The 21,076-nt window shown below is 53.6% G+C and overlaps 10 protein-coding genes across 10 annotated transcripts; 4 read left to right on the top strand and 6 right to left on the bottom strand.

Annotated features, from left to right (window-relative positions):
* Positions 1-24: 24 nt before the first annotated feature.
* MGL_3071 (uncharacterized protein) lies at positions 25-396 on the top strand (the record flags this gene model as incomplete). Its single annotated transcript, XM_001730033.1, has 1 exon — positions 25-396. One exon carries the CDS (start codon positions 25-27, stop codon positions 394-396), a length of 372 nt encoding a protein of 123 aa, XP_001730085.1.
* An 810-nt stretch (positions 397-1,206) lies between these two features.
* MGL_3070 (uncharacterized protein) lies at positions 1,207-2,280 on the top strand (the record flags this gene model as incomplete). The annotated part of the gene is made up of 1 exon (XM_001730032.1): positions 1,207-2,280. The coding sequence occupies one exon, from the start codon at positions 1,207-1,209 to the stop codon at positions 2,278-2,280; it is 1,074 nt and encodes a 357-aa protein (XP_001730084.1).
* A 756-nt stretch (positions 2,281-3,036) lies between these two features.
* Positions 3,037-4,149, top strand: MGL_3069 (uncharacterized protein; the record flags this gene model as incomplete). The annotated part of the gene is made up of 1 exon (XM_001730031.1): positions 3,037-4,149. One exon carries the CDS (start codon positions 3,037-3,039, stop codon positions 4,147-4,149), a length of 1,113 nt encoding a protein of 370 aa, XP_001730083.1.
* A 255-nt stretch (positions 4,150-4,404) lies between these two features.
* Positions 4,405-6,168, bottom strand: MGL_3068 (uncharacterized protein; the record flags this gene model as incomplete). Its single annotated transcript, XM_001730030.1, has 1 exon — positions 4,405-6,168. The coding sequence occupies one exon, from the start codon at positions 6,166-6,168 to the stop codon at positions 4,405-4,407; it is 1,764 nt and encodes a 587-aa protein (XP_001730082.1).
* Positions 6,169-6,655: 487 nt separating this feature from the next.
* On the bottom strand, positions 6,656-9,256 carry MGL_3067 (uncharacterized protein; the record flags this gene model as incomplete). The annotated part of the gene is made up of 1 exon (XM_001730029.1): positions 6,656-9,256. The coding sequence occupies one exon, from the start codon at positions 9,254-9,256 to the stop codon at positions 6,656-6,658; it is 2,601 nt and encodes an 866-aa protein (XP_001730081.1).
* A 714-nt stretch (positions 9,257-9,970) lies between these two features.
* Positions 9,971-11,818, bottom strand: MGL_3066 (uncharacterized protein; the record flags this gene model as incomplete). Its single annotated transcript, XM_001730028.1, has 1 exon — positions 9,971-11,818. One exon carries the CDS (start codon positions 11,816-11,818, stop codon positions 9,971-9,973), a length of 1,848 nt encoding a protein of 615 aa, XP_001730080.1.
* A 1,374-nt stretch (positions 11,819-13,192) lies between these two features.
* On the bottom strand, positions 13,193-13,939 carry MGL_3065 (uncharacterized protein; the record flags this gene model as incomplete). Its single annotated transcript, XM_001730027.1, has 1 exon — positions 13,193-13,939. The coding sequence occupies one exon, from the start codon at positions 13,937-13,939 to the stop codon at positions 13,193-13,195; it is 747 nt and encodes a 248-aa protein (XP_001730079.1).
* A 666-nt stretch (positions 13,940-14,605) lies between these two features.
* Positions 14,606-16,312, top strand: MGL_3064 (uncharacterized protein; the record flags this gene model as incomplete). The annotated part of the gene is made up of 1 exon (XM_001730026.1): positions 14,606-16,312. The coding sequence occupies one exon, from the start codon at positions 14,606-14,608 to the stop codon at positions 16,310-16,312; it is 1,707 nt and encodes a 568-aa protein (XP_001730078.1).
* A 114-nt stretch (positions 16,313-16,426) lies between these two features.
* On the bottom strand, positions 16,427-17,533 carry MGL_3063 (uncharacterized protein; the record flags this gene model as incomplete). The annotated part of the gene is made up of 1 exon (XM_001730025.1): positions 16,427-17,533. The coding sequence occupies one exon, from the start codon at positions 17,531-17,533 to the stop codon at positions 16,427-16,429; it is 1,107 nt and encodes a 368-aa protein (XP_001730077.1).
* Positions 17,534-18,180: 647 nt separating this feature from the next.
* On the bottom strand, positions 18,181-21,069 carry MGL_3062 (uncharacterized protein; the record flags this gene model as incomplete). The annotated part of the gene is made up of 1 exon (XM_001730024.1): positions 18,181-21,069. One exon carries the CDS (start codon positions 21,067-21,069, stop codon positions 18,181-18,183), a length of 2,889 nt encoding a protein of 962 aa, XP_001730076.1.
* Positions 21,070-21,076: the final 7 nt, after the last annotated feature.

Genomic DNA, 21,076 nt, shown 5'->3' with positions numbered 1-21,076 from the left:
ATGCAGAAACGCACGCGCCGCCGCATGATGGCACTCCCATTCTCACCCCAATTCTTCCACCAGCGCAGCCTCAAGGCCGCAGGCCTCATGCCCGCCTACGGCTCCTTCCGCTACACGGCCACCCGCCTGCATGCCAAGGGCGTTCTTGCGCACATCGAGCGCCCAGACAACCTCGCGATCGACCAGTTGTTCTTTACCATATCGAGCGACGAGGTGGGCGTCTTTCAAATCGAGGCCACCGTCGCTGGCATCCTCGCCGGTGTCCTAACGCTCAAGATGGACGATCTGCTCGAAGCTCAGTACGCCAACGAGCAGTTCGTCAACATGCTTGATGGCGCCATCCAATTCCACCTCAAGCCGCTCATCCACTTTATTAATAAAAAGTTTTACACATGAGCATCCTCTTGCTCACTCATCCGTACTCACTCCCCTCCCCTCCCCCGTCGCTGTTCGATACCCTCTTCCTCCTCCTCCCCGGCGTCCTTGTAGTTGATAAATGTATGTTGTACGCCTACGCTACACTCGTCCGCACCTCGTCACGTAGCTGCGTCATCTCCCTCGTCTGTGCGCGTTTTTCCTCCTCATTCTTGAGCTTCAACCACGTCAAATGCATCGCAAAGTACGCCGCCGTGCTGTAGGCAAGCACACGCATCATCGGCGGGAAAATGTCCGTGTACAGAAATGTATGCTGCGACTTGGGACGTCCCCCGCTCGTTGACGACGACACATGCCGAACATCCATACGCTTCTGCATCGCAAGGCGCACTTGTCGCACCATGTAAGGACCCCAGCTCGTCATTGTATATATCCCTTGCCAACGATATCAATCGATAGAGACGACGCGAACTCGTAAAAATGTCAGTCAGGTCCATCGCACACATCGCTTTCCCATCGTCCCTCAGGGCATGTTTCATACGTCGTCATTCTTCCTACTAGGTCTATGCGCTTGTTGCCTGTTCCTTCACACACATACACACACATACACACTCACACACTCTCTCTCTCTTTCTCTCTCTTGCTTAGTCATACATACGCCACTTCCACTCACGCGCAAGTGGCAGGGGCGGAGGAGAGGAGCGCCTAACCTCGTGTTTCATTCACCGTCTCAACCGTGCCAGTAGACCCCGTCAGCAAGTCCCCCCTAGGCACTGGATCGTCCGACGCGCCCACACTGCCAATTCACCCCGCATTGGACTTTGGCATGGCATGCGGCAACATCGAGGCACACTTGTCTGTGTGGTGCTCAAAGGAAAACACCTAGTGCTCAAACGTGTCCAAGATTCTCAGGACCCCGTCGCTGAAGTGTGCGTCGATGGCGTTCGTCTTCGCACACTCCCGGACCGTCGCGCTGGCACAAGTCCTTTGTGGGATGAGCAAATGCACTTTGAAATTTATGAAGATGACGACAGCGACATCGACGCACTCCACCCCCTAAGCGAGCATGACTACCGTACGGCACTTCCCTCAACCGGCTCCTTGCCCAAAGTTCACACGCTCGAACTAATTTGCTACGCTACAGACAAGGAACCCGACTATATTGGACATGCCACTCTCGACCTGTCGACGGCTCTCAGCCGTGGCGAGCATGATCAGTGGCTCATCCTCACCAACCAAGGCCGTGTCACGGGGCAAGTGTATGTGGAGCTCACGTACTACATGCTCGAGCTCCCACCCAAAAGAGCCTCGTATCAGGTGTCACCTCGATACACGCCTCCTCCTCCTCCTCCTCCTCCTCCTCCTCTCTCCGCTGCTTCAACACCAAAGCCCATTTCGCCCCTGCATGCTCGCACAGTGTCGCTGGACGACACCCGCTTCCCCTTCCACAGGTCTATACCCTCGGTCCCACAACCCCCTCGGCGTCCACAGCACAGCCGCGTCGCAAGCGATGCACATGCAGCCATGATCGCAGCCCAGGCCCTTTCTTCCCCACGCCGCGAACAGTATCGGACCATGTCGGCACACGAGCTCATATACGGTCCTGCATGTTCTGCAGGTCTTGGCCCTACGAACCCCACGAGCCCCGCCAGCCCGGCCGCTCCAGCAGGTCCCTCGGGCCAGCATCGCCGTCCTTTGCCACAAACGCCCGATAAAGCGTCCATGCCGACATCCCTCTCACTGCCAGCTCTACACGGCTCGCCCACATCCATGTCCTCGACACCTACGCCTCCTAAGGCGCGCGTCAGATTCGTCGCACCTATACCCCCGCTCATATCGACATCGATGACATCACCACATTCGCCTACCTCCTCATCATCATCGACGCCTCGGCCCCCCACATAGCTGTTTTAAAATCGCTTGTCCAACGCCGCATACATCGTTGAACTGGTGCTGTACTCTGCGCCTGGAATCCCTCGGAACCGTTTGCGCATGGGCCACAACGACCGCTTGCAATCGACAAAGCCTCGATAAGCCTGCTGGCACTCTGCAAGCAGCGTATCGAGATGCTCCGTCAAGCACTCCTTGCCTGAGTGGCCATGCACTCGCATACAGTCGGAGCGTTTGAGGCATTCCGCCAGTTCTTCTCGCACATGATCACACTACCGTCAAAACATATGAGCATCCCCATTCCACCACATCATCTTTGTCATACATGGACAGCGCAGCGGCCTTCATTGCCTCAGCTGTCCCCACTTCACCTCCCCCCCCCTTTCCCCCTTCCTTTCAACGTACCACACCACGCATGCTAGTCTTGCCTTCGTCACAGGCCCGCCACAATGCAAAGCTTTCTGTCCACGCCTGCTTCTAATCCCAAGCAGCTTGGACACGCACGCGTCTGCGTGGATTTGCCTAAACGAGGCGTCGCGCACGTGGCATCGCGTTCACAGGGAAGGGGGTGTCTCCCGATCACGTGCTGTGCGAAAAGGATCGCAGAACAAGCAAGCAGCCAATTCAGTTGTGCACACCTACACTTGTCGAAAACGGCTGCCGGCCTCCCACATCTTTGGTTAGCCATCGCGCTGTAAAGCCTCGCGCGCTCAGTCAGTGTGTACAGAGCCTTTTGAACGTGCCGAGTCCCTGTGAATATACAACCAGGGCATGTCCGCGGCGGGGACAGATGCGACAGGCACGTTGCCGTCCATCGTGCCGCCTACGTGTATTGTGACAGACAGCGCGCCCGAAGACACGTACGCTTTGGCCGGTCAAGGCGAGTATCCACAGACAGAAGAGCAAAGACTTGAAACGCGCAATGTCGAAGAATACCTGCGCCGCATGTCACAGAGGGAAAGGCTCAACCGACGCTCCCGCCTAGATGCACAAAATGCCAACGCCTCAACCTCCAATGGAAGCTCGTCGCTCATGCGGCGACTCAGCTCCTCTATTGCCCGTGTCCCATCCCTGCGCAGTGCTCGTCATACCCATCAACCCGGCGCCAAGGCCGGTGCGTACGAGATGACACAGTCCAACTACGGCGAATCGCCCCGCCGCGATACGCCTCATATGCCGCAAGGCTACGGTCCCATCACAGACGAGTCGGAAGAGTCCCAGTTCATGTCGGTCAACATACCCGATGCAACTGAAAGTCGACAGGAACTGAACGATCACACACCCCTGCATACGGATCCATACGCGTCCACAGGCGACGTATCGGCCATATCCATGGAGGATTTGGGCGAGTCACAGCGGCCCTTTGAGTCTGACACCCCTACGAGCCCCCCGGATCCATACCAGTATGCGCCTGGCACAGAGACCGCCCTTGCTCGTCTTCGATCCCAAAATTTCCCCTCTGTTACTGTGGGCAAAGCGTCGAATCGACAAATGCAGCGCCAGGCCTCCATGTCGCGGCAAACATCTTCTTCTGCCGCCCGACATCACACGAGATCACCCATCGAGTCGATCCCCGAGGGCGATATTGACGTCACCATGGTCCCCTCTCAGATGTCTGGCATGCACCCAACAAAAGACGATCCTTTCCAGACTCCTCCATATTCTGGTTCTCTGTCGCGCTCATCATGTACTGACTTGCATGAATTACCATTACAATCCCAGACCTATCCCTCGGCGGCATTAATGACTACTCATTCTTTTCGCAATGAGGACACCAATGCTATTGACAGGTGGTACTGGTCTGACCTTTTACTGGGCTGTGGACTATGCAAGACGACAAATGACGAAGACGAACAAGCAGCACGTACAAATCCCATGGAGTAATCAATTGGTCTATGAACGTACATAAGAGATAGTTACCAACAGACAAGTGTTGATGTCAGTGGTACATGTGAAATGGGACCATGGATGCTCGTGCGTATGATGATCGTTTGTATGTATATATTGCAGTCGTTCTTATAGTTTCTGAACACCGAAAAAACCTCGCTTGCTTTCTCACTCGCTCTCTCTCTCTCTCTCTCTCTTTCACGCACCCGCTCGTCCCAGACAAGCGGGCACTTTGTCCTCTCACATGCAAGATCAACGCACAGGTTGTTCAAACATCCGCTTCAATTCAGCCTCCCATGCTCGTTGTGCTTGGTCATTATCAGACTCGTCAGAATCCGATGGCATAGAGGAAGGAGGCGAAACCGGCTCCGTCGCTGACGGTGTCAATGGAATATTCAGTATCGCGCGGGCAATCTGACTCAGCCCCTTTTCACGCTCCACAATCGTAGGGCCAAGCAGTGCGTTGATGAATGGCCATACATGCACACCTGAGCCGCCCTTCTCAACATAGCTGTCAACACGCGGAAGCCGACGTGTCCAAGCGGCGATATCTTCTGCCATGATTTCATTCGCTCCCCATAAGACAAACAATCCACACCGCAGCGAAATTTGCTGCCATTGACCCATAGTTGGCGACACGGCCATGTGAGAGATTGCGTGATTGGTGTTTCTTGTGTCATACAGCTGATGGGAATCAGACACAGGATCATTCCGCGCGTCTACTGCATTGACAGCGCGAGTACCAAGTATCGGTGGCTGTGCAAGCCATGTGCGGATCCACGCTGCCATGAAACTAGGTGAACGCGACAGCCGCTGCAAACATTTGCTACCTGGGCCAGCCACGCGCCTTGGACGCGGTAGGATCCGTGTGTACATCTGTGCAAATTGTGTGAGGCATGCAGGCGACAAAATATCAAGCACAGACGTCGACTTCATCGTCTGCGTACACGAAGGCCGCAGGTCCACCCATGGACTTATGAGTACAGCTCTCGCCGGTAGTGGCAATGCTGACCAATTCCGACCGCCAACTCGTGACATGCCCTGACCATCGAGGCATAACAACATGCTCATTACAAGGTTCCCGCCAGCGCTATCGCCGGCCAAGACAATGTTGGACGATGGAATGCGCTCGTGCTCAATCAGATGCGCATAGCACCGCAGCGCCTCGATAAGCGGGGATGGAAAGCGAGTATTCGGCACAAGACCATACTCGAGCGCAACACATTGCACAGTGGCTTGTTTGTTAAAAGTCGCAGTGTGCGACATGATCCGTAAAAGCGGTTCTGCATAAAGCGCAACGGAGCCAAGTGCAAAGCCACCACCATGTACAAATAGTACAACAATCCGCTCACGCATCGGTGTAGGTGGTGGCGATCGACTATCCCCATGGATCCAATAAGCCTGAAAGCCTTGACTCTTGACATCGCCATACGCACGAATCATTCGGGAGGCCGCACTGCCTGTGCGCCAGCGTAAGAAAGGTGCAATTGTCTCTTGCGACAAAAGCACACGTGAAGGAATGTAGGGAACAGTGTGCATGATCATGCGCATGACAGATAGCATATACGCTTGAAACACACTCAACCCATACTCTCGCACTCGTAGACGCATGTCTGATGCTAGTGATGTTACATGATACATAGCCACAAAGTAGAACAAATCCAGAAGCTCAGCAAGAGTACATGACTTGATCATGTTGCAAGCCAAAGACCACACAATCACAACAATGTCCGAGAAGTAGAAGCCGCCCAATAGAGGTAATTTTACCCGCATAGACGTTGACGACCCATTATTCGTCCGTACAATCAGTGACGTGTCTAAACGGAGACCACTAAAAGTCCGGTGATGCCGCCCTCTTTGGCTGCGTGAAAGCAATGGTGTTGAAGCCGATGGAGACTCCTGTGAGTTCCCATCGTTCTGGATGTCCTGTGAGTCTTTTGCGCCCTTGCAGCTCTCAAGACCCCGTGAGCTGGAAGCACCCACGGTGCCCCGTGAGTGTCGCATTCCGTGGCTCATTGTATCGCGAGCTACGCGGCAGTAGCAGCAGATACCTCCAGGGTGTACTCGAAAGGAAAGTACGCGAAGAAGCAGCTCACGCTATCCACGGCGTTAGAAAAGTCAAGAACGTTGCAGCGAACGTGTCCAAAATTTTCAAGAGGAAGGGCCTTCTCGCGCAGAAAGATATGATTTGGTCCAATCCGATATCGCACCAGATATGCAGATAATTTTTACCCAAAACGACCTGACTAAAAATACATGTCTCCATCCCCTCGACCAGATAGGGCATGCGTGTTGAAGCTTAACAACGCTATGAATGTATAATACGAGAGAAAACCAAGCGTCAAAAAGATAACAAAGAGAACGAACGCATTACTAAACAAGTGGTGTCACAAGGCAATTCCAGAGAGTGTGAGTACGTAGCATGATTGCACAAAGAAAGACATTACCAAGCGCTGCTGACACGAACCGTGCAGAACCATAGCCTACCAAGTACTTTTTTACGTTAGCTTGGTTTGTGAGAAACGTCGGAAGCAGCAAATGGTTGTTCTTTTATCCACGGCTCAGTTGACGAGGCCGCTTGTGCAGCAGGTCGTGCAAGTGGCTCCCAAGCTTGTACGTCGCGTCGGAAAGCCCAGGCCTTGATCATCATCACGCAGAACGTCCAGCAAAAGACTAAGGCTACAATAGAAATGGCAAGGTTCAGCATGGCCATGGCATCCGCATAGTCAGAGCGCATCGCTGCGAATGACACCTCTTCATTCGAAAGCATGAACAACAGCCCACCACAACATAGTGCGAAGGAGGCTACCGCCTCTGTCGGTGGGCGACTCGGTAGCGTGCTAGTCGGTGGACGAATCCACAAGAAAAAGTAAGTAAGCCAGCGCAAGACTGCAAAGGCAGCAAGCATTTGGCCCCATAAAATATGGACTTGGACTTCATACAGGTAGTCCTGATGATGCGCAGCCATTGCCACACCCGTGACGCCAATGACAAGCGATGGGAATGGGTTGAAGCTCTGGCTGTAGGATGGTGGCTGTGCCTGCGCAAGGGTCTCGTCTTCATTAGCACGCGCTGGTGTGGCGGCCGGGTGCCGACGAACAACAGCGTAGCCCAGCATATTCCGGACCGACTTGGACTCGAGCGCCATGCCGACCAGACCAATGAACCAGAACATGACGGCAATTGAGATGTGCTGGATCTGCTTCACAGTATATGGATCGCCTGGACGCGCTCCCAGTCGCTCAAGCCATGTGTTCGAGATGCCGTAAAGGAAAATCACAAGACTCTCGACAAACTCAGCTGATGGCATGTTCCGACGCCAGAACGACGCTCGACTGTGCATCGAATTCTCTGGCGTAGGCCGCTTATTCCATGCCCATCCATAGTCGCCAAATGCGCCCAGATAGCGGGCGAACGTGAGTATTCCATACCAGAAGAATATTGCACCCTTGATGCCGTGCGCAAGACACACATTCTTGTAGCCGCGGCGGCACGAGCCCGTGTAGATCGCTATCGAAACATAAACAATGGTCGACGCCAGGGGCACAAGACCACGCGACAAGGTGGTGTATGCGACTTGAAGAGTAAAATGCACACGAGGGTGGCGCATGACAAAGCGTTCCCAGGGCCGGTGCATCGGCATCGGCACGTACAGACCAGAGTCAACAGACGCGGGTGAATCGAGCAGAGGCGCGTCCGGCTCACGCTCCTGGTCAAACATGACAAACGACTCTCCACGGTCCATCGCATGAACAGCTGGCGAGTCTGGCACTTGCTCCATGAGCGTGCCGTCTGTGCTCGCCGTCGAGTGGGACAGATTGGACCGATAACCCTCGTCTCGCTCGTGCAGCCCAGGAGACGGACCTTGTGTAAGCATGCGCATGATGTGGTGTAGATCATTCCACGAGCGAAGACGCCCACGGAAAAGGGGCACAAGCAGGAGAAGCAGTTTTGCAGCCGTGACCCCGAAGCACGCGAGCGAAAGGGCATAAAAGCTCAAAACGAGATTGGGCAATACACTGGGTGGGTACAGCTCCGGCGTGAGCGCAAAGTACAAGCGGCCAAAGAATAGCGACAGGGTCAAGACGACGAGGAAAAGCAGAGAGAATAGCGGAACGAGCGTCGACCGTGCTGCTTGAAGGCACAGCAGAACCGGCAAAAGAATAAAGCAAGCCATGATGAAAAGCACGGAAGAGAACACAAGAAGCCCTGTGTGTCGTGCAGGCTCCTGCTTGCCTTCGTTTGTGCGCCACTTGATGTCCTCCCGGAGAGAATCCCACGACACAGGATAGTCAATGTCGCCCAGCGTGCGCCAGTACCCCCCCGAGGCACCGACGACTGACCGGTTGGGCCATGTTGCCTGGATTTGCATCGCATCATCGCTTACGAAGCGTCGCAGCTCCGACAAGCGACCAAGACCGCTGCCAAAGTCCCATTCAACATAACTCAGTGGCACAGCTCCCTTTCGAAGGTACAAACGAGTCTCGTTAAGTGTAATCATAACTTCGTCCGTGCCATGTGCGTGAGCATGTACGTTTGACAAGTTGAGTAAAGGGCTCGGACGAAGTGCCCATCCAGCCTTGTCCGCGCCTATGGGTATATCCAACTCATCCGACACAATGCAGTCTTGCATGTCTGCATTCGCCTTTTTGTCAGCAGCTGTAGGTACCGTGCAAAAGGTTGGCCATTGTTCTGGCGTCAGTGAATCGTAGGAAAACTCCGAGGAGTGATCGTGTGCCCCATGTTTCTCATGCGCTACGTGCATCGCATCCATCAACGGAGCATCCGCAGCTACAGTCGTTCCAGCCTTCAGGCTTAGCGACATGTGGATATCTGGCCCATTCGAGACGGAAGCAGTTGCCATGGCTGATGAGCTTTGCATGTTCGAATACGCGCGTGTTACAGCAGTGGGAGCAGCCAACGCAATGCCACTGGTAATATTTCCGCTACTTGGCGACAACGATTGGAAAGATGCGCCCAATGGTGGTGGTGGTGAGGAGGAGGAGGTTGTGGTCGTTGTTGCCACCGCGGCCTCAGCATGTCCACCATGACGCGCCTGGACGGATGTGGGCGCTGCAGACGCACCGGCAATAGCAACGCACATTAGAGCCACGGCCAGATACAAAATGCTTGTTGTAGAGCATGTATGCGCGGGGCGAATGCCGCTGTGAGGCGTGCTTCGCATGGCCGAACGTCTGCAGTGGCGAAGGATAATATGGACGATGGGAGATACGAAGGCAGAAAGTGATGAATTGTGTATTTTGGAAAATGCCAATAAATCCTCCAGAACACGCCGACCCTTTTTTTGGGAATCAGGTGGCGGCAATACGCTAGGATTTGAAAGCAAATGGAAAATCAAGACCTTTGCCCACGAGCTTGATTCGGAGGGTTCAGTGTGGACTACGTGAATACAGAACCTGCATTGGGATCATACCATCGATGCAATCTAAATCGATACATATGATTGGCTCGGGAGTTGACGCGCCTGATAAAAGCGCGTGGCCACCCGATCCACATTTTTATTTCAAACACAAGTCCGATTTTCATGACGCTCGACGACAAGAGTGTGGCCGTGCTGCGTATCGCTCGAATGGCCACCATTTCTCGACGTGGCTGACCATCGCAGTACGCCTATGATAATAACATCAGTAAGCTATCCAAGCAATCCAGGCACACTTAACGGGACAAAGATAATCATCGGCATTTGGTGAGAGCAAGCTACATGGGTCTGGAACAAGTAGTTCGTGCAATCGAGCTCCTGTATTTGTAGTAAATGAACTACAATTGATGTCGACGTAGCAGATTGCCATCATCGAATTTACGAGAGCAACGAGGGTGTAGCCGTTGGCACCTGCGCCGAGTTGCAGCCGCAGCGGAAAGCCGCCGAGGAACTGCCAATGATCATTTCACTTGGGAGAGCCAGCATCGCATCGCTCCATAGCGGCGACGTATCATCCTCAAACTGCGAGCGACGGAAGAGGTCAGCAAGCGGATCAGAGCCGTCGCGGGGTGCAGCAAGCAGGTCCTGCACAGAACGGAGACCCAACTGGTCCCACACCTGCTGCAGAGCCTGCACGAGCTGACGCACGTGATGCGATGTGTGCTGAGGCGTCGGAGTGATACGCAAGCGCTCAAGACCCGTGGCGACCGTGGGATAGTTAATAGGCTGTACATAGCAGCCGTGCTGGTTCAGCAGAAGGTCTGATGCTTGCTTGGCCTTTTCGGCTGAGCCAACGAGCACAGGCACAATGTGCGATGGGTTGCTTTGCAAAGGAATGCCTGCATCTAGTAAAGCATTCTTCAGCTCGCGAGTGCGAATTTGCTGCAACTGCCGAGTGTGGTTCGACTCCATCAGCACCTCGACAGCCGTCGCGGCACCGACGAGCACAGACGGAGGCAGTGTCGTGCTAAAGATAAACTGCGGTGCATAAGAACGAATCAGGTCCACCATGCGATGGGAGCCAGCAATATAGCCACCCACATTGCCATACGCCTTGCCCAAGGTGCCAGTGATGATGTCAATGTTGTCCATGACGGTACCACGAAGCCGACCTGGCGGCATCGTGGCATTCAGCATCCAGTCCAAGTGCTCAGCAACACCAGCGCCATGTGGACCATACATGCCGACAGCATGCACTTCATCCAAAAACGTTATCGCACCATACTTCTTCGCAAGGGCAATAGTCTCTTCGATTGGGCCGACCGTGCCACACATGCTGTACACGGATTCAAAAGCAATGATTTTTGGCGTCGACACCGGCAAGCTCTTCAGCTTCGCTTCAAGGTCGGCCATGTCGTTGTGCTTGTAAATCATTTTCCTCGCACCACTGTGTTTGATGCCTTGGATCATCGACGCATGGTTACTTGCGTCGCTCAGAATCACACAGTCAGGCAACTTTGAGCCTAGAACCGTGAGTGTCGCATCGTTCGCGGCGTAACACGAGCCAAATACGAGCGCGGCGTCCTTGCGGTGCAGACGAGCCAATACCTCCTCAGCTCGTTCCACATGCATGTTGTGGCCCGCAATGTTGCGTGTTCCCCCTGCGCCTGCACCATACTTGCTTAGGGTCTCGGCCATCGCAGCAAGGACGCGCGGGTGTCGAGACATGTTTTGGTAATCGTTAGAACACCACACAGTGATTTCGTGTGCTTCGCTCTCCGTCAGATGTCCCATCGGCGCCTTTTGCGCGAGTCGATTCACATTGTTGAAGTATCGATACGTGTTTCCATCGTGCTTCTGCTTCAACTCCTCGTAGTAGAAGCGTTCGAAATCGAAGCCTGGCCCCTTCGATGGTGCTGGCTCAGGCAGCGGTCCCATGCCCGAGCCTGGCGTGCGTTTCTGCACGGGCGCCGACGAATACTTGGTGTGAGCGACGTGCGATGGAGCATTCATTGCATTCATCGGGGCTATCGATGCCTTGGCCATGCTGCTTTGTGTAGCATACGTGCGCTTCTGCGACACAGGGCAGACGCCACCGGTGCGCTCCAAGAGCGGCTTGGGCAGAGAATGTGGTGACATCTTTTCAGAGCCCGAAGCACCTCCCACTTTCACGTCAGACGGTGCTACCATGTCTGATCGATCTGACTCGGCGATGCACTGGCTCATGTACGGGCACTGCTTAGCGCGGGAGAGCAGAGCACCACCGCCACCGCCGTTCTGGCTCATAACCGAAAACGAACGCATGAAGCCGCTTAGTTTCGCAGACGACATGCCCCGCAAGTGAGGGCAGATGGCCCGAAGTCGAGTCGTTGATAGACACCTCACGTCCATGTCGTCGTTTGGTTTGGAAGAAAACGTGAGGTAACAAGTAACTGCGTGGCAGAAGTAGACGGCTCAGCAACACGCCGCCAAACGGCTCTGCCCACTTTGGCCTGCAAGGAATAGATAAGCCGCGCTATAAAATAGACAGGGCGAATCACAATTGACCAATTTGCTTTGAGGAGCCGTTTGGTCTGACTAAGCGCACCGGCCGAGCGATGTGCTCGTCAGTGTCACAGCGCACTTGCACAATAGCTCGGCTCACGGTGATCAATCAATCTTGCATTGGGAGTCGAGTAGGGCGCCAAGTCTGTCTAGCTGCCTGCTTGCCTACTGGCTTACTTGACTGTCTTTCGTCGCCAAAATGAGCATGAGACCAAATGCACGTGTGCTGTATGTACGGGTGATGTATTTTTGTTAGAGAATATACTGACATGGACCTCTTTTTTCTTTTGTCTGCTTCTTGCAATCAAGTCGCGATATTGCCGCACGTCACACAGTCCATTCGAATGAACTTCTGCGTCGAGCTTATAAGTACATCGCTAGGAATACTACCCTTCCTTCGCGTGTGAGGCACATGGCCCAGCTGGAGCTGAACTCGTTTCCGGCTAAGTCGCGCCCTGCCTTTGTGAAGGACCGGTGCGTTGACACGGGGCGCGGTCGCGGTGTCTTTACTGAGTTTGGCCTATGTCGATATCAATTTCGTCGTAGAGCCGTGCATGGCGAAGTCCCGGGTGTGGAAAAGGCATCCTGGTGATGCCTAGCCTAGCTGCGTGAAATCGCTCAGCGTAGCCTACTGGTCCATGTGTACGAGTGCCCTTTAGAGATGCATTTCCTTGCCTTTTCGGTCATCACGGCGTAGATACCTCTCGAGAACTGTGTTTGCTCCCGTCCACCTTGTCTCTTGTAGAGCATACGTGTCTCGCCACAGTCCGGCACGGATACCCCAGCATAGTCACGATGAATATCGGTTGCCGCTGTGCATATAAGCTTTTGTGACTGGAGAAGATAGACTGGATGTAAAGATTGCCGGGAGCACATCGCTTTCATGGGTGCGAAGTATACATGTCCTGCGTGGCGAAGGTAAAGAGAGTCCAGTTCTGCCACGTGCCAAACCGTCTGGCAAAATTTGGCCCAAATTTTTTGTACTTGCCGTCAAACCGTGGCAACACTGTTGGAGTAAGAGATACGATAGTGACATAAGAGGCTGGTCATAGGGCTTCGCTGGGTATGAAACTAGATCGCCAAGATGCGAACTATGTACGGAAAACAAAGGTCGGCCTATTTCCGTGCCTTTTTGGATGAGGACGATTTCTTGGCAGGCGTGTCTGTTGTAGCCGCCGTGCTACTGCTGCCTTTCTGCTGCAAAGCAGCTGCCCGGTACTGTTTCACCACGTTTGCAACAGATGCAACACGACGGTCATCTTTGCGTCGCATATAGTAGAGCTTCGCACGACGCGTGCGTGTCAGTCCTGGCTGCCGCTTCTTCGCATCTGCCCGCTGGAGCACCTTGATATCCTTGATCATGGGACTGTATGCATGAAAGCGCATCTCAACACCCAATTTATGCGCAATGGCACGCAAAACAAACGTTGTTGCAATGCCAGATCGGCGCACAGCAATAAGCACACCCGAGAATGTCGTGCTGGACGTCTTAGCATTGTTCAGATACGACTCGACCATTACGATGGAGCCAGGCAGAATGCAGTCTGGGGATTGCCGTGAAAAGAGTCGAGCGATCCGCTCATCGGGGTCCATCTCGGTCGTCAGCTGTGAATCGACACGCGGCATAACGCCGCGCGACAGGTGCTTCACATCGGGTGGCGGTGCCCGCACCGAGTTGGAACGCGGAACAACATGCGAGCGCGCCACCACATGCGTAGCAAATGGGTATGCAGAGCCTGTGGGTGTACTAGGCGCCTGCTCAGCACGACATGGTGTCGATGTCAATGCGCGTGTGTGCCAGTTTCCGGACGCACGCGTACGCGCAAGACGAGGAACGGCTCTTCCAGGAATACAAAAGAGCATACAGATGGAAGGAACAAGTAGGATTTTCACCCCTGGGCTTGGACTCTCGTGGTGGGGATTGCCGCCGTTGCTGCCGTCTTTTGACAGATCGAACGGTGTGAGAGGGAAGAAAATCACACGCAACACGAGTCGCCGGCAGACGAGCGAAACGGGATATTTTTGCAATTATGCCACACACCCCACCAAATGGGGAAGCGCGACGTAATCCACCAACGACAGGCAAGCGAAAGTCGTGCGAGATAAGTTGAACCAATTCGTCGAAACGGCAGGCACGACGACGAGAAGCAACAATGGCGGCACGCAAGCTGCAAAGTACGTTGTTTGGAAAGGCATGCGCAGGCTAATGTGATGTAGCCGAGATAGATCGGACGTTTAAGAAGGTGTCCGAGGGTGTCGAATTGTTTGAGGGGTTGTATGACAAACTTCAGACATCATCGAATCAGGGGCAGAAAGAAAAGCTCGAGTCTGATCTCAAGACGCAAATCAAAAAGCTTCAGCGGCACCGCGATCAAATTAAGACATGGCTTCAGAGCAATGAAATCAAAGACAAGAAAGCTCTACTAGACAATCGGCGGCTCATTGAAACGGTACGTGCAACAATGGCATTACTACTATATCACGGTGGGCCGTTCTTTTTTGGATATAGACTGACCACAAATTCAGCAAATGGAGCGCTTCAAAGCAGCAGAGAAAGAAATGAAGACAAAAGCATTTTCGAAAGAAGGCCTCATTGCAGCAGCGAGGCTAGGGCCTGAAGAGAAGGCCAAAGTCGAAGTGTCGCAATGGCTAACGTCTATGGTGGATGAGCTATCCCGACAAATTGAGGCAGCGGAAGCCGAGATTGAGCAGTCATTAGCGACGACAAAGAAGAGCAAAAAAGCGCCCGCGAAAGACGAGCATGTCAGCTCGATGGAACACCGGAATGAGCGGCGCAACTGGCATATTTCCCGGCTAGAGATCCTGCTTCGTATGCTGGAAAACAGCACACTTGAAGTTGATCAAATTAACAGCATCAAGGAAGATATCCAGTACTTCGTCGAGTGTAATAACGAATACGACTTTGAGGAGGACGAGGGGATTTACGATGAGTTTAATCTCGACGACGAGGAGGAAGCGTACGGGCTTAAGGATGCAGACGATACAACAGCTGATATATCGGCATCCCCGCCACTTTCTTCTACAGCAGCTGCACCTGAGCGTTTGGTCGCAAGTCCCACATCTGGGTCAGCCGCTACGCCAACTGCGTCGTCATCACAACCCCCTGAGGAGTCTTCGTCAAAGTCAATGTCTGCGGCCAAAGAAAGCAAAAGAGAAGAAAGTATTCCCGCACCCAAGTTCAAAGAAGATAAGAAAGTTGTGTCCGCGTCGAAAAAGACAAGCGCATCCACGGCCGCTAGCGCCGCTGCATCATCCACAAGCACAACTATGTCGTCGTCGAATGATGGCTTTGCAAGGGAACGAAGCTCGATATCTACAAGCGTGTCTGAACCAAGCCATGACTCAGCATCCCCTGTGCCACCGGCAGGGTCAGCCTCTCCGGCTACTGTCGCTACGCCCACGCCGAAAGTCGTAACTCCAGCAGCTGCACTTCCTCCTGTTCGTTACGCGACAGCAGCGGCAGCAGCAGTATCAACACCGTCAACAACAGCGTCTTCTATGCCAGCAGTTGCTTCTGGCTCCGGCACAGAGGGCGACATGAGTAATACGACGAGCATCGATGGTAAAGAAACCGTGACTGGCACCGTAGGTAGCGTACACGACGGGGCACGTCCAACGGAGGGCTCAAGACCAAGAGCACCAGGAACAACAGCTTTTGGTACTGCTGCCGGTGCTGGTGGTAGCGGACATGGAGGGACAGGCGATGTACGCTTACCTGACACACTGTCAGATCTTGTGACGTCGTTTGAATGGGCAAAGCAGAAGTCGATGTTGCGGGAGTCGAATTTAGCACACGCTCAACACACACTTGATACGAGCTTTACGGGCGGTGTGCCGGAGCCGATGGATTCAGAGCGACCGAAATATTATACGCCTAAGGATCCGTATCCGACGCCACATTATTACCCACAGGCACCAGCAGCCATCTTTGATAACCCTGCGCTGTATGGCAAGTTTGATGTCGATACTTTATTTTACATTTTCTACTACCAGCAGGGGACATACCATCAATATCTGGCTGCACGCGAGCTCAAAAAGCAATCGTGGCGGTTCCATAAACAATATCTGACGTGGTTTCAACGGCATTCAGAGCCACAGGCCATAACAGATGAATATGAACAAGGGGCCTATGTGTACTTTGATTGGGAAGGCTCGTGGTGTCAGCGGCGGAAGAATGACTTTCGCTTTGAGTATCGATGGCTTGAGGACAACTAGGCACTGAGGCTGATACCCCTCCTCCTCTCTGCCTCTTGTCCTTCCTTCCATGTTCTTATTTTTTTTCCCCTCAGCATCCAAGATGTCCCTTACTATTCCACAGCTGCTGTATCTTTAGATGTCCAGTGAGCCGAATCGAATTTCGTTCCAGAAACGTAGCATGCGTAGGATCGCGGCAAAGAGGCCAGTGCTCGCTTCAAGCAGCTCATTGTCGTTGGTTGGTGCCCAGGCCTCCGTGAGTGTGAATGCCATGTCACCATACAAGCACCATTGCTCAATGCTGAGCCACCGTAAGCGACGGCGCTCGGCTATTAGTGTGTTATATGTTTGCTCGACGCTGAGCCGCGCGCGTGGCACGAGTTCTCGTGCTGCATCGCGATCTTCATCCATGCGCTTAATTTCCCGCCGCATCGCTTTCACACTGTGCATCATTTCCCGCATGATGCCCTTGCGTCGGCGATGTGCCACATATATCTGTATTATCAAGGCGGCCAAGGACACAAATACACCCACACGTTCCAGTCCACGTCGGCGACGCTGAAGCCACGGCGGCAGTTCCGCGATATTCTTCATGCCAAAAGCTTTCCAGAAAAGACCCGAACCATGCAAAAATGCAGCGACATCGAAGGACTCGCCTACATGTGCAACAAAATCGCCAATGGAGGCGACGAAATCCGTTATACACAATGGCTCACGTCCCGCTGGCTTCTCAACACACTCGGTATTTTCGTTATCCTCCAGGATACAGCATTCAACCGTGGGATTCGTATGTTTTTCTACTGTGCTCATTTCCGCTCGTTTCTCTTTTCTCTGCTTAGAACCAGCAGCATGTGTTCGGGCCTTGTTCTTGTGCCACTGTAGTGAAAGTTCCTTGATAAATGTATAGATCCATAAACCTAGAAGCGCAAAGCGGCGAGCATTCGCAACGCCTTCTGTCGATAGAAGAAGCCCACGACGTAACGACTTTCGTTGTTGCTCGGTGAGCAAACGCATGACAACGTAGCCAGTGGGATTCATCATCGCATTCCAAGAAGACCTGGGCGATGGCAGTCGCGAATGCAGGTGCAAAAGAAGTAATGAGAATCGCAATGCTTGAAGTCCGTTATCAGCTGCATCCCAACAAAGAAGGTTTTCCCAATTGAACTTTCTTCTTGATGGCACTCCAGCAGCTACAGTGTTGGTACCCTGATACGTGCTTACCGCTCCTGTGATCGCAGACATGTGTCTGGTTGGGACGCGTGTCTTGAATGCTCCAACTGACTACAAGCCAAAACGGTTTCTCCCTTTTATTGCGTGCGTAATAAGATTTGTACTTCTCGGCACAATCGTGGGATGTATGAACGAGAAACCTGGCGTACTTCGTTAAGAGAGTTGATAATCGTCGCAAAAACAAATCTCCATGACTTTCAACCATTCACTCACTCAATTTAAAAAAGTCTGCCCGCACCCAGATTTGAACTAGGGACCCTCTCATCAACTAGCCGAAGCGCAGTACGAGTGAGAAATAATAACCGCTATACTATACGGGCAAGCTCGACTGAATGCTGGTTAAGTATAACTGTAATTAGCGACAAACCAATTGCATGAAATAGATAAAAAATGCTGCCCGCACCCAGATTTGAACTAGGGACCCTCTCATCAACTAGCCAGAGCTCAGTACGAGTGAGAAATAATAACCGCTATACTATACGGGCGCAGCGCGTGGTTGTTGAGCAACAAATAGCCATCAAAAGTAAGAATATGCCAACAGATCATTTTCTCGACTCGTATTGATCTGCCTTGGCGTGTCCTTGTTGTGGACTCTTCCATCACTTATATGCGGACATGGTATTCATGTTGAATCATTCGATAGCCCTGCTACGAATTGTTTAAGGTGAACGCGTATCAAAGAGAATGGAGCTTCGAGGCTGCGAGAACCGCTGTGCAATAGGTAGTTGGGTGGAAGCCGTAGGGGATGAGGGTGGTGCATCAATCGATTCTGTATCCTCAGGATTGTACGCTTGATCCGCAGAAATGCGCGAAGCCGGATTTGGCTGCGGTGCATCGTCATGAAGTTCGGCTGGATGAACCTCATTCATCACTTCACCCCACTCAGTGTCCACTTCGGTGCTGAGAGGTGGTGGCTGTGGTGGCTGCAGTGGCCGTAACGTAGGCACATCTTCTGCGTCTACGTCCACAGCAGCTGCGGGTTCAGTACTAGCGTCCGCGAACTGCGCGTTGGAATAGTGTGGGGGATGTTGGTTACTTTGGCTCCCCACATTGGCACCTGTAGCGTGGCTCGCGATGCTTGCGTTCTTCACAGGAGGAAGAGGCCGAGTCGGTATTGGTTTTGTCTTTAAAGGCCGTGGAGAGTTTGTTGCTGAGGTTGCTGAGGATGCAGGTGGTGGTGACGAAGACAAGGATGCTTGGGAGGCCATTGCGCTTTCTGCAGACAAAGTGCTAGGGCGTGGTTTCTCAGGCGTGACTTGAGAAGAAGGCGGGGTTGGAGATCCACAACTGGCGGGATAAGGTGGCGGGCTGGACATGGGCCGAGTCTCGTAAGTGAACAGCGCGCCTCTCATCTGAACAAGCGTCATCATGAGAAGCGCCGATATTTGAAGCGACGGGGCTAGGACCAGCGCCAGGTTCGAGAGCGTCATTTTTGTCCTCGCGACATTCTCTGGCTGTGTCAGCACGCCCAGGTGCTCGGCCATTTCTCGCAAGAGATACCATTCAAAGTAGGGTATGCATTGAATGTGGGGCTCGAGCTGTGTGATCAAAGCCGTCTGGTCTTTCATTTGCAAGGGGCCTAGCGCCGTCTCATTGCTCCCCGGGGCGCTGACCATGTCCGTGCAAATGCGGTCCATGGCTGTGGCTGTGTCGTGTGGAATGAATGAAGTCGGCAGCTCACGCAAGTACATCTTCAACACACTGCATACAGCATGAACATCAAGGTCTGCTGGCCCAATCTCGGCCATGTTGAGGTCTGTACCTGGCAGATTCCACAGGGCACGTAGTTTGGATGCATGGGACGAACGCCCAGGAACGCGGTACAAGCCTTCTTCATGAACCCCCCATTTCTCCAAGCTCTCTACACAGCGTGTCACAAGGCGAGGAATGACCAGTTGCTGCGCCTCCGCTCGGCTCAGCAAGGGCGGGCGGTCATCTAGCGTCAAGTCTGGGGATACGGGCGTCGTGCTCGAGGCATACGAGTGTGGAGGCGAAGACACAACATCGCGAAGCGGGGTGCCAAAAAGGGCGTGAGGTGTTTCTTCCGTGGGCGAAATAGCTGTGGGACTGGTCCGCAACGATTGCGTGCTGGAGGAGCTGGAAAGCATCGAAGACGAGCGGAATCCGCGCAGTTTGGTGGACCGTGGGGGAACAAGCCCCGGTGACTCGAGCCAGTCGAGCCATGCACGCGTGGGAGACTGCACCGTCGCTGTCTTGTGAGAATCCGTGCTCCGGCTCAGAATCGGCACGAAGAGCGATCTCCGGCGTGCTTCACTCTTACTCGGATCATGTCGTGGTGATGGACGGCGATGCAAGTTTTGCGATGCCCGCAGACGGCCCATGACATCCAAGCCACGTTTGCTAAATGTGCCAAAGACGCCCTGTGAGCTGCGCGTGTCGTATTCGATGGCAGATGTCGATGTCGGTATTCCACATGCTTCCCGATTCCGCTCTGTAGGCATTTCACTCGCGCTCGAGTTCATAGGGTACGCAGACTCGGCGGACGGAGGAACTAAATTCATGGTGTTGGTCGTGGCCCATGGCTGTTGTGACTCGTCATCAGACGAAATCGAATGGAAAACATCCTGTCGAGGTTGGCGCGCGCCTTGCTGTGTGGATTGTGACTCGAACGACCCTGGCCCCATTGAGGACGAGGGGGACGATGAGTGAGGCGCTTGCAACGACGATGATGAGGCATGAGCGCACCGCACTAAAGGCACAGGCACAGGCACGGGCGAAGAAGCAGGCGCAGTGACAGGTGAAGCAAAATGCATAGGGGTCTTGCGCTCATCATCTGCGGGCGGTGGTACAATCGGCACACCATCGTGTTGGCTGTACATGTCATTCGAGTGGGCAGTGGGTTTAGGTGGCGTTGGTGGTGCACGTGCAGGAGGACGAGTTTCTTGGCTTTGCGTAGTCGGAGCCGAACCGGCTGGGGGTTTCGCTGGGCTGCTGCTCTGAGAGCCAGATGGAACCAATGGGAATGGTTTATCTCGAGACACAGGTGTATGTGCGACACTGTCGCGGGGCAAATCCGAAGATCCCATAGACTTGTCGCGCGTCGCAGACGTTTTGTCCGTGAGAGCAGCGCTGCTCATATCGGCGATATCGACAGGGATTGTTGATATGGAAGACTTTCGACTGCCTCGATCCAGCGATAGGCGGATCCCTGCGAAGGACTGTCGCGACGGTGCAGCCGACTCCTGGCCGTCCGCTGCACCCAAGTGATTCGGCGACGACTCGTCTCCCTTTGGTGCAGTGCCAACAGTTGCATGATCTTTGGAGCCTGGGCCGAGTCGTATCGAGCGCAGCTTGGCATTAAGACTTTTCAATGTGTTGCGGTTCGTCGACGATATCGACGGCGTAGAGGTGATGCTCGATGACCGCGTCATTCCCAAACCTTCTGCTAGTGCATCCTCCGAAGTTTCTGGTAGCGGCGCAGGCGATGAAGGCGACGGCGATGGCAACGGCGACTCACCCGACGCTGACACAGCGTGGCGGTGCTTTTCACCAAACGAGCGGTTAATCCGCGCAAGCAGGTTTGGCATGCGAGGT

This window comes from Malassezia globosa (assembly GCF_000181695.2).
Source record: "Malassezia globosa CBS 7966 chromosome Unknown mgl_sf_7.1, whole genome shotgun sequence".
In the NCBI taxonomy this organism is placed as follows: Eukaryota; Fungi; Basidiomycota; class Malasseziomycetes; order Malasseziales; family Malasseziaceae; genus Malassezia; species Malassezia globosa.
This window is presented reverse-complemented; position numbering and strand designations above follow the sequence as displayed.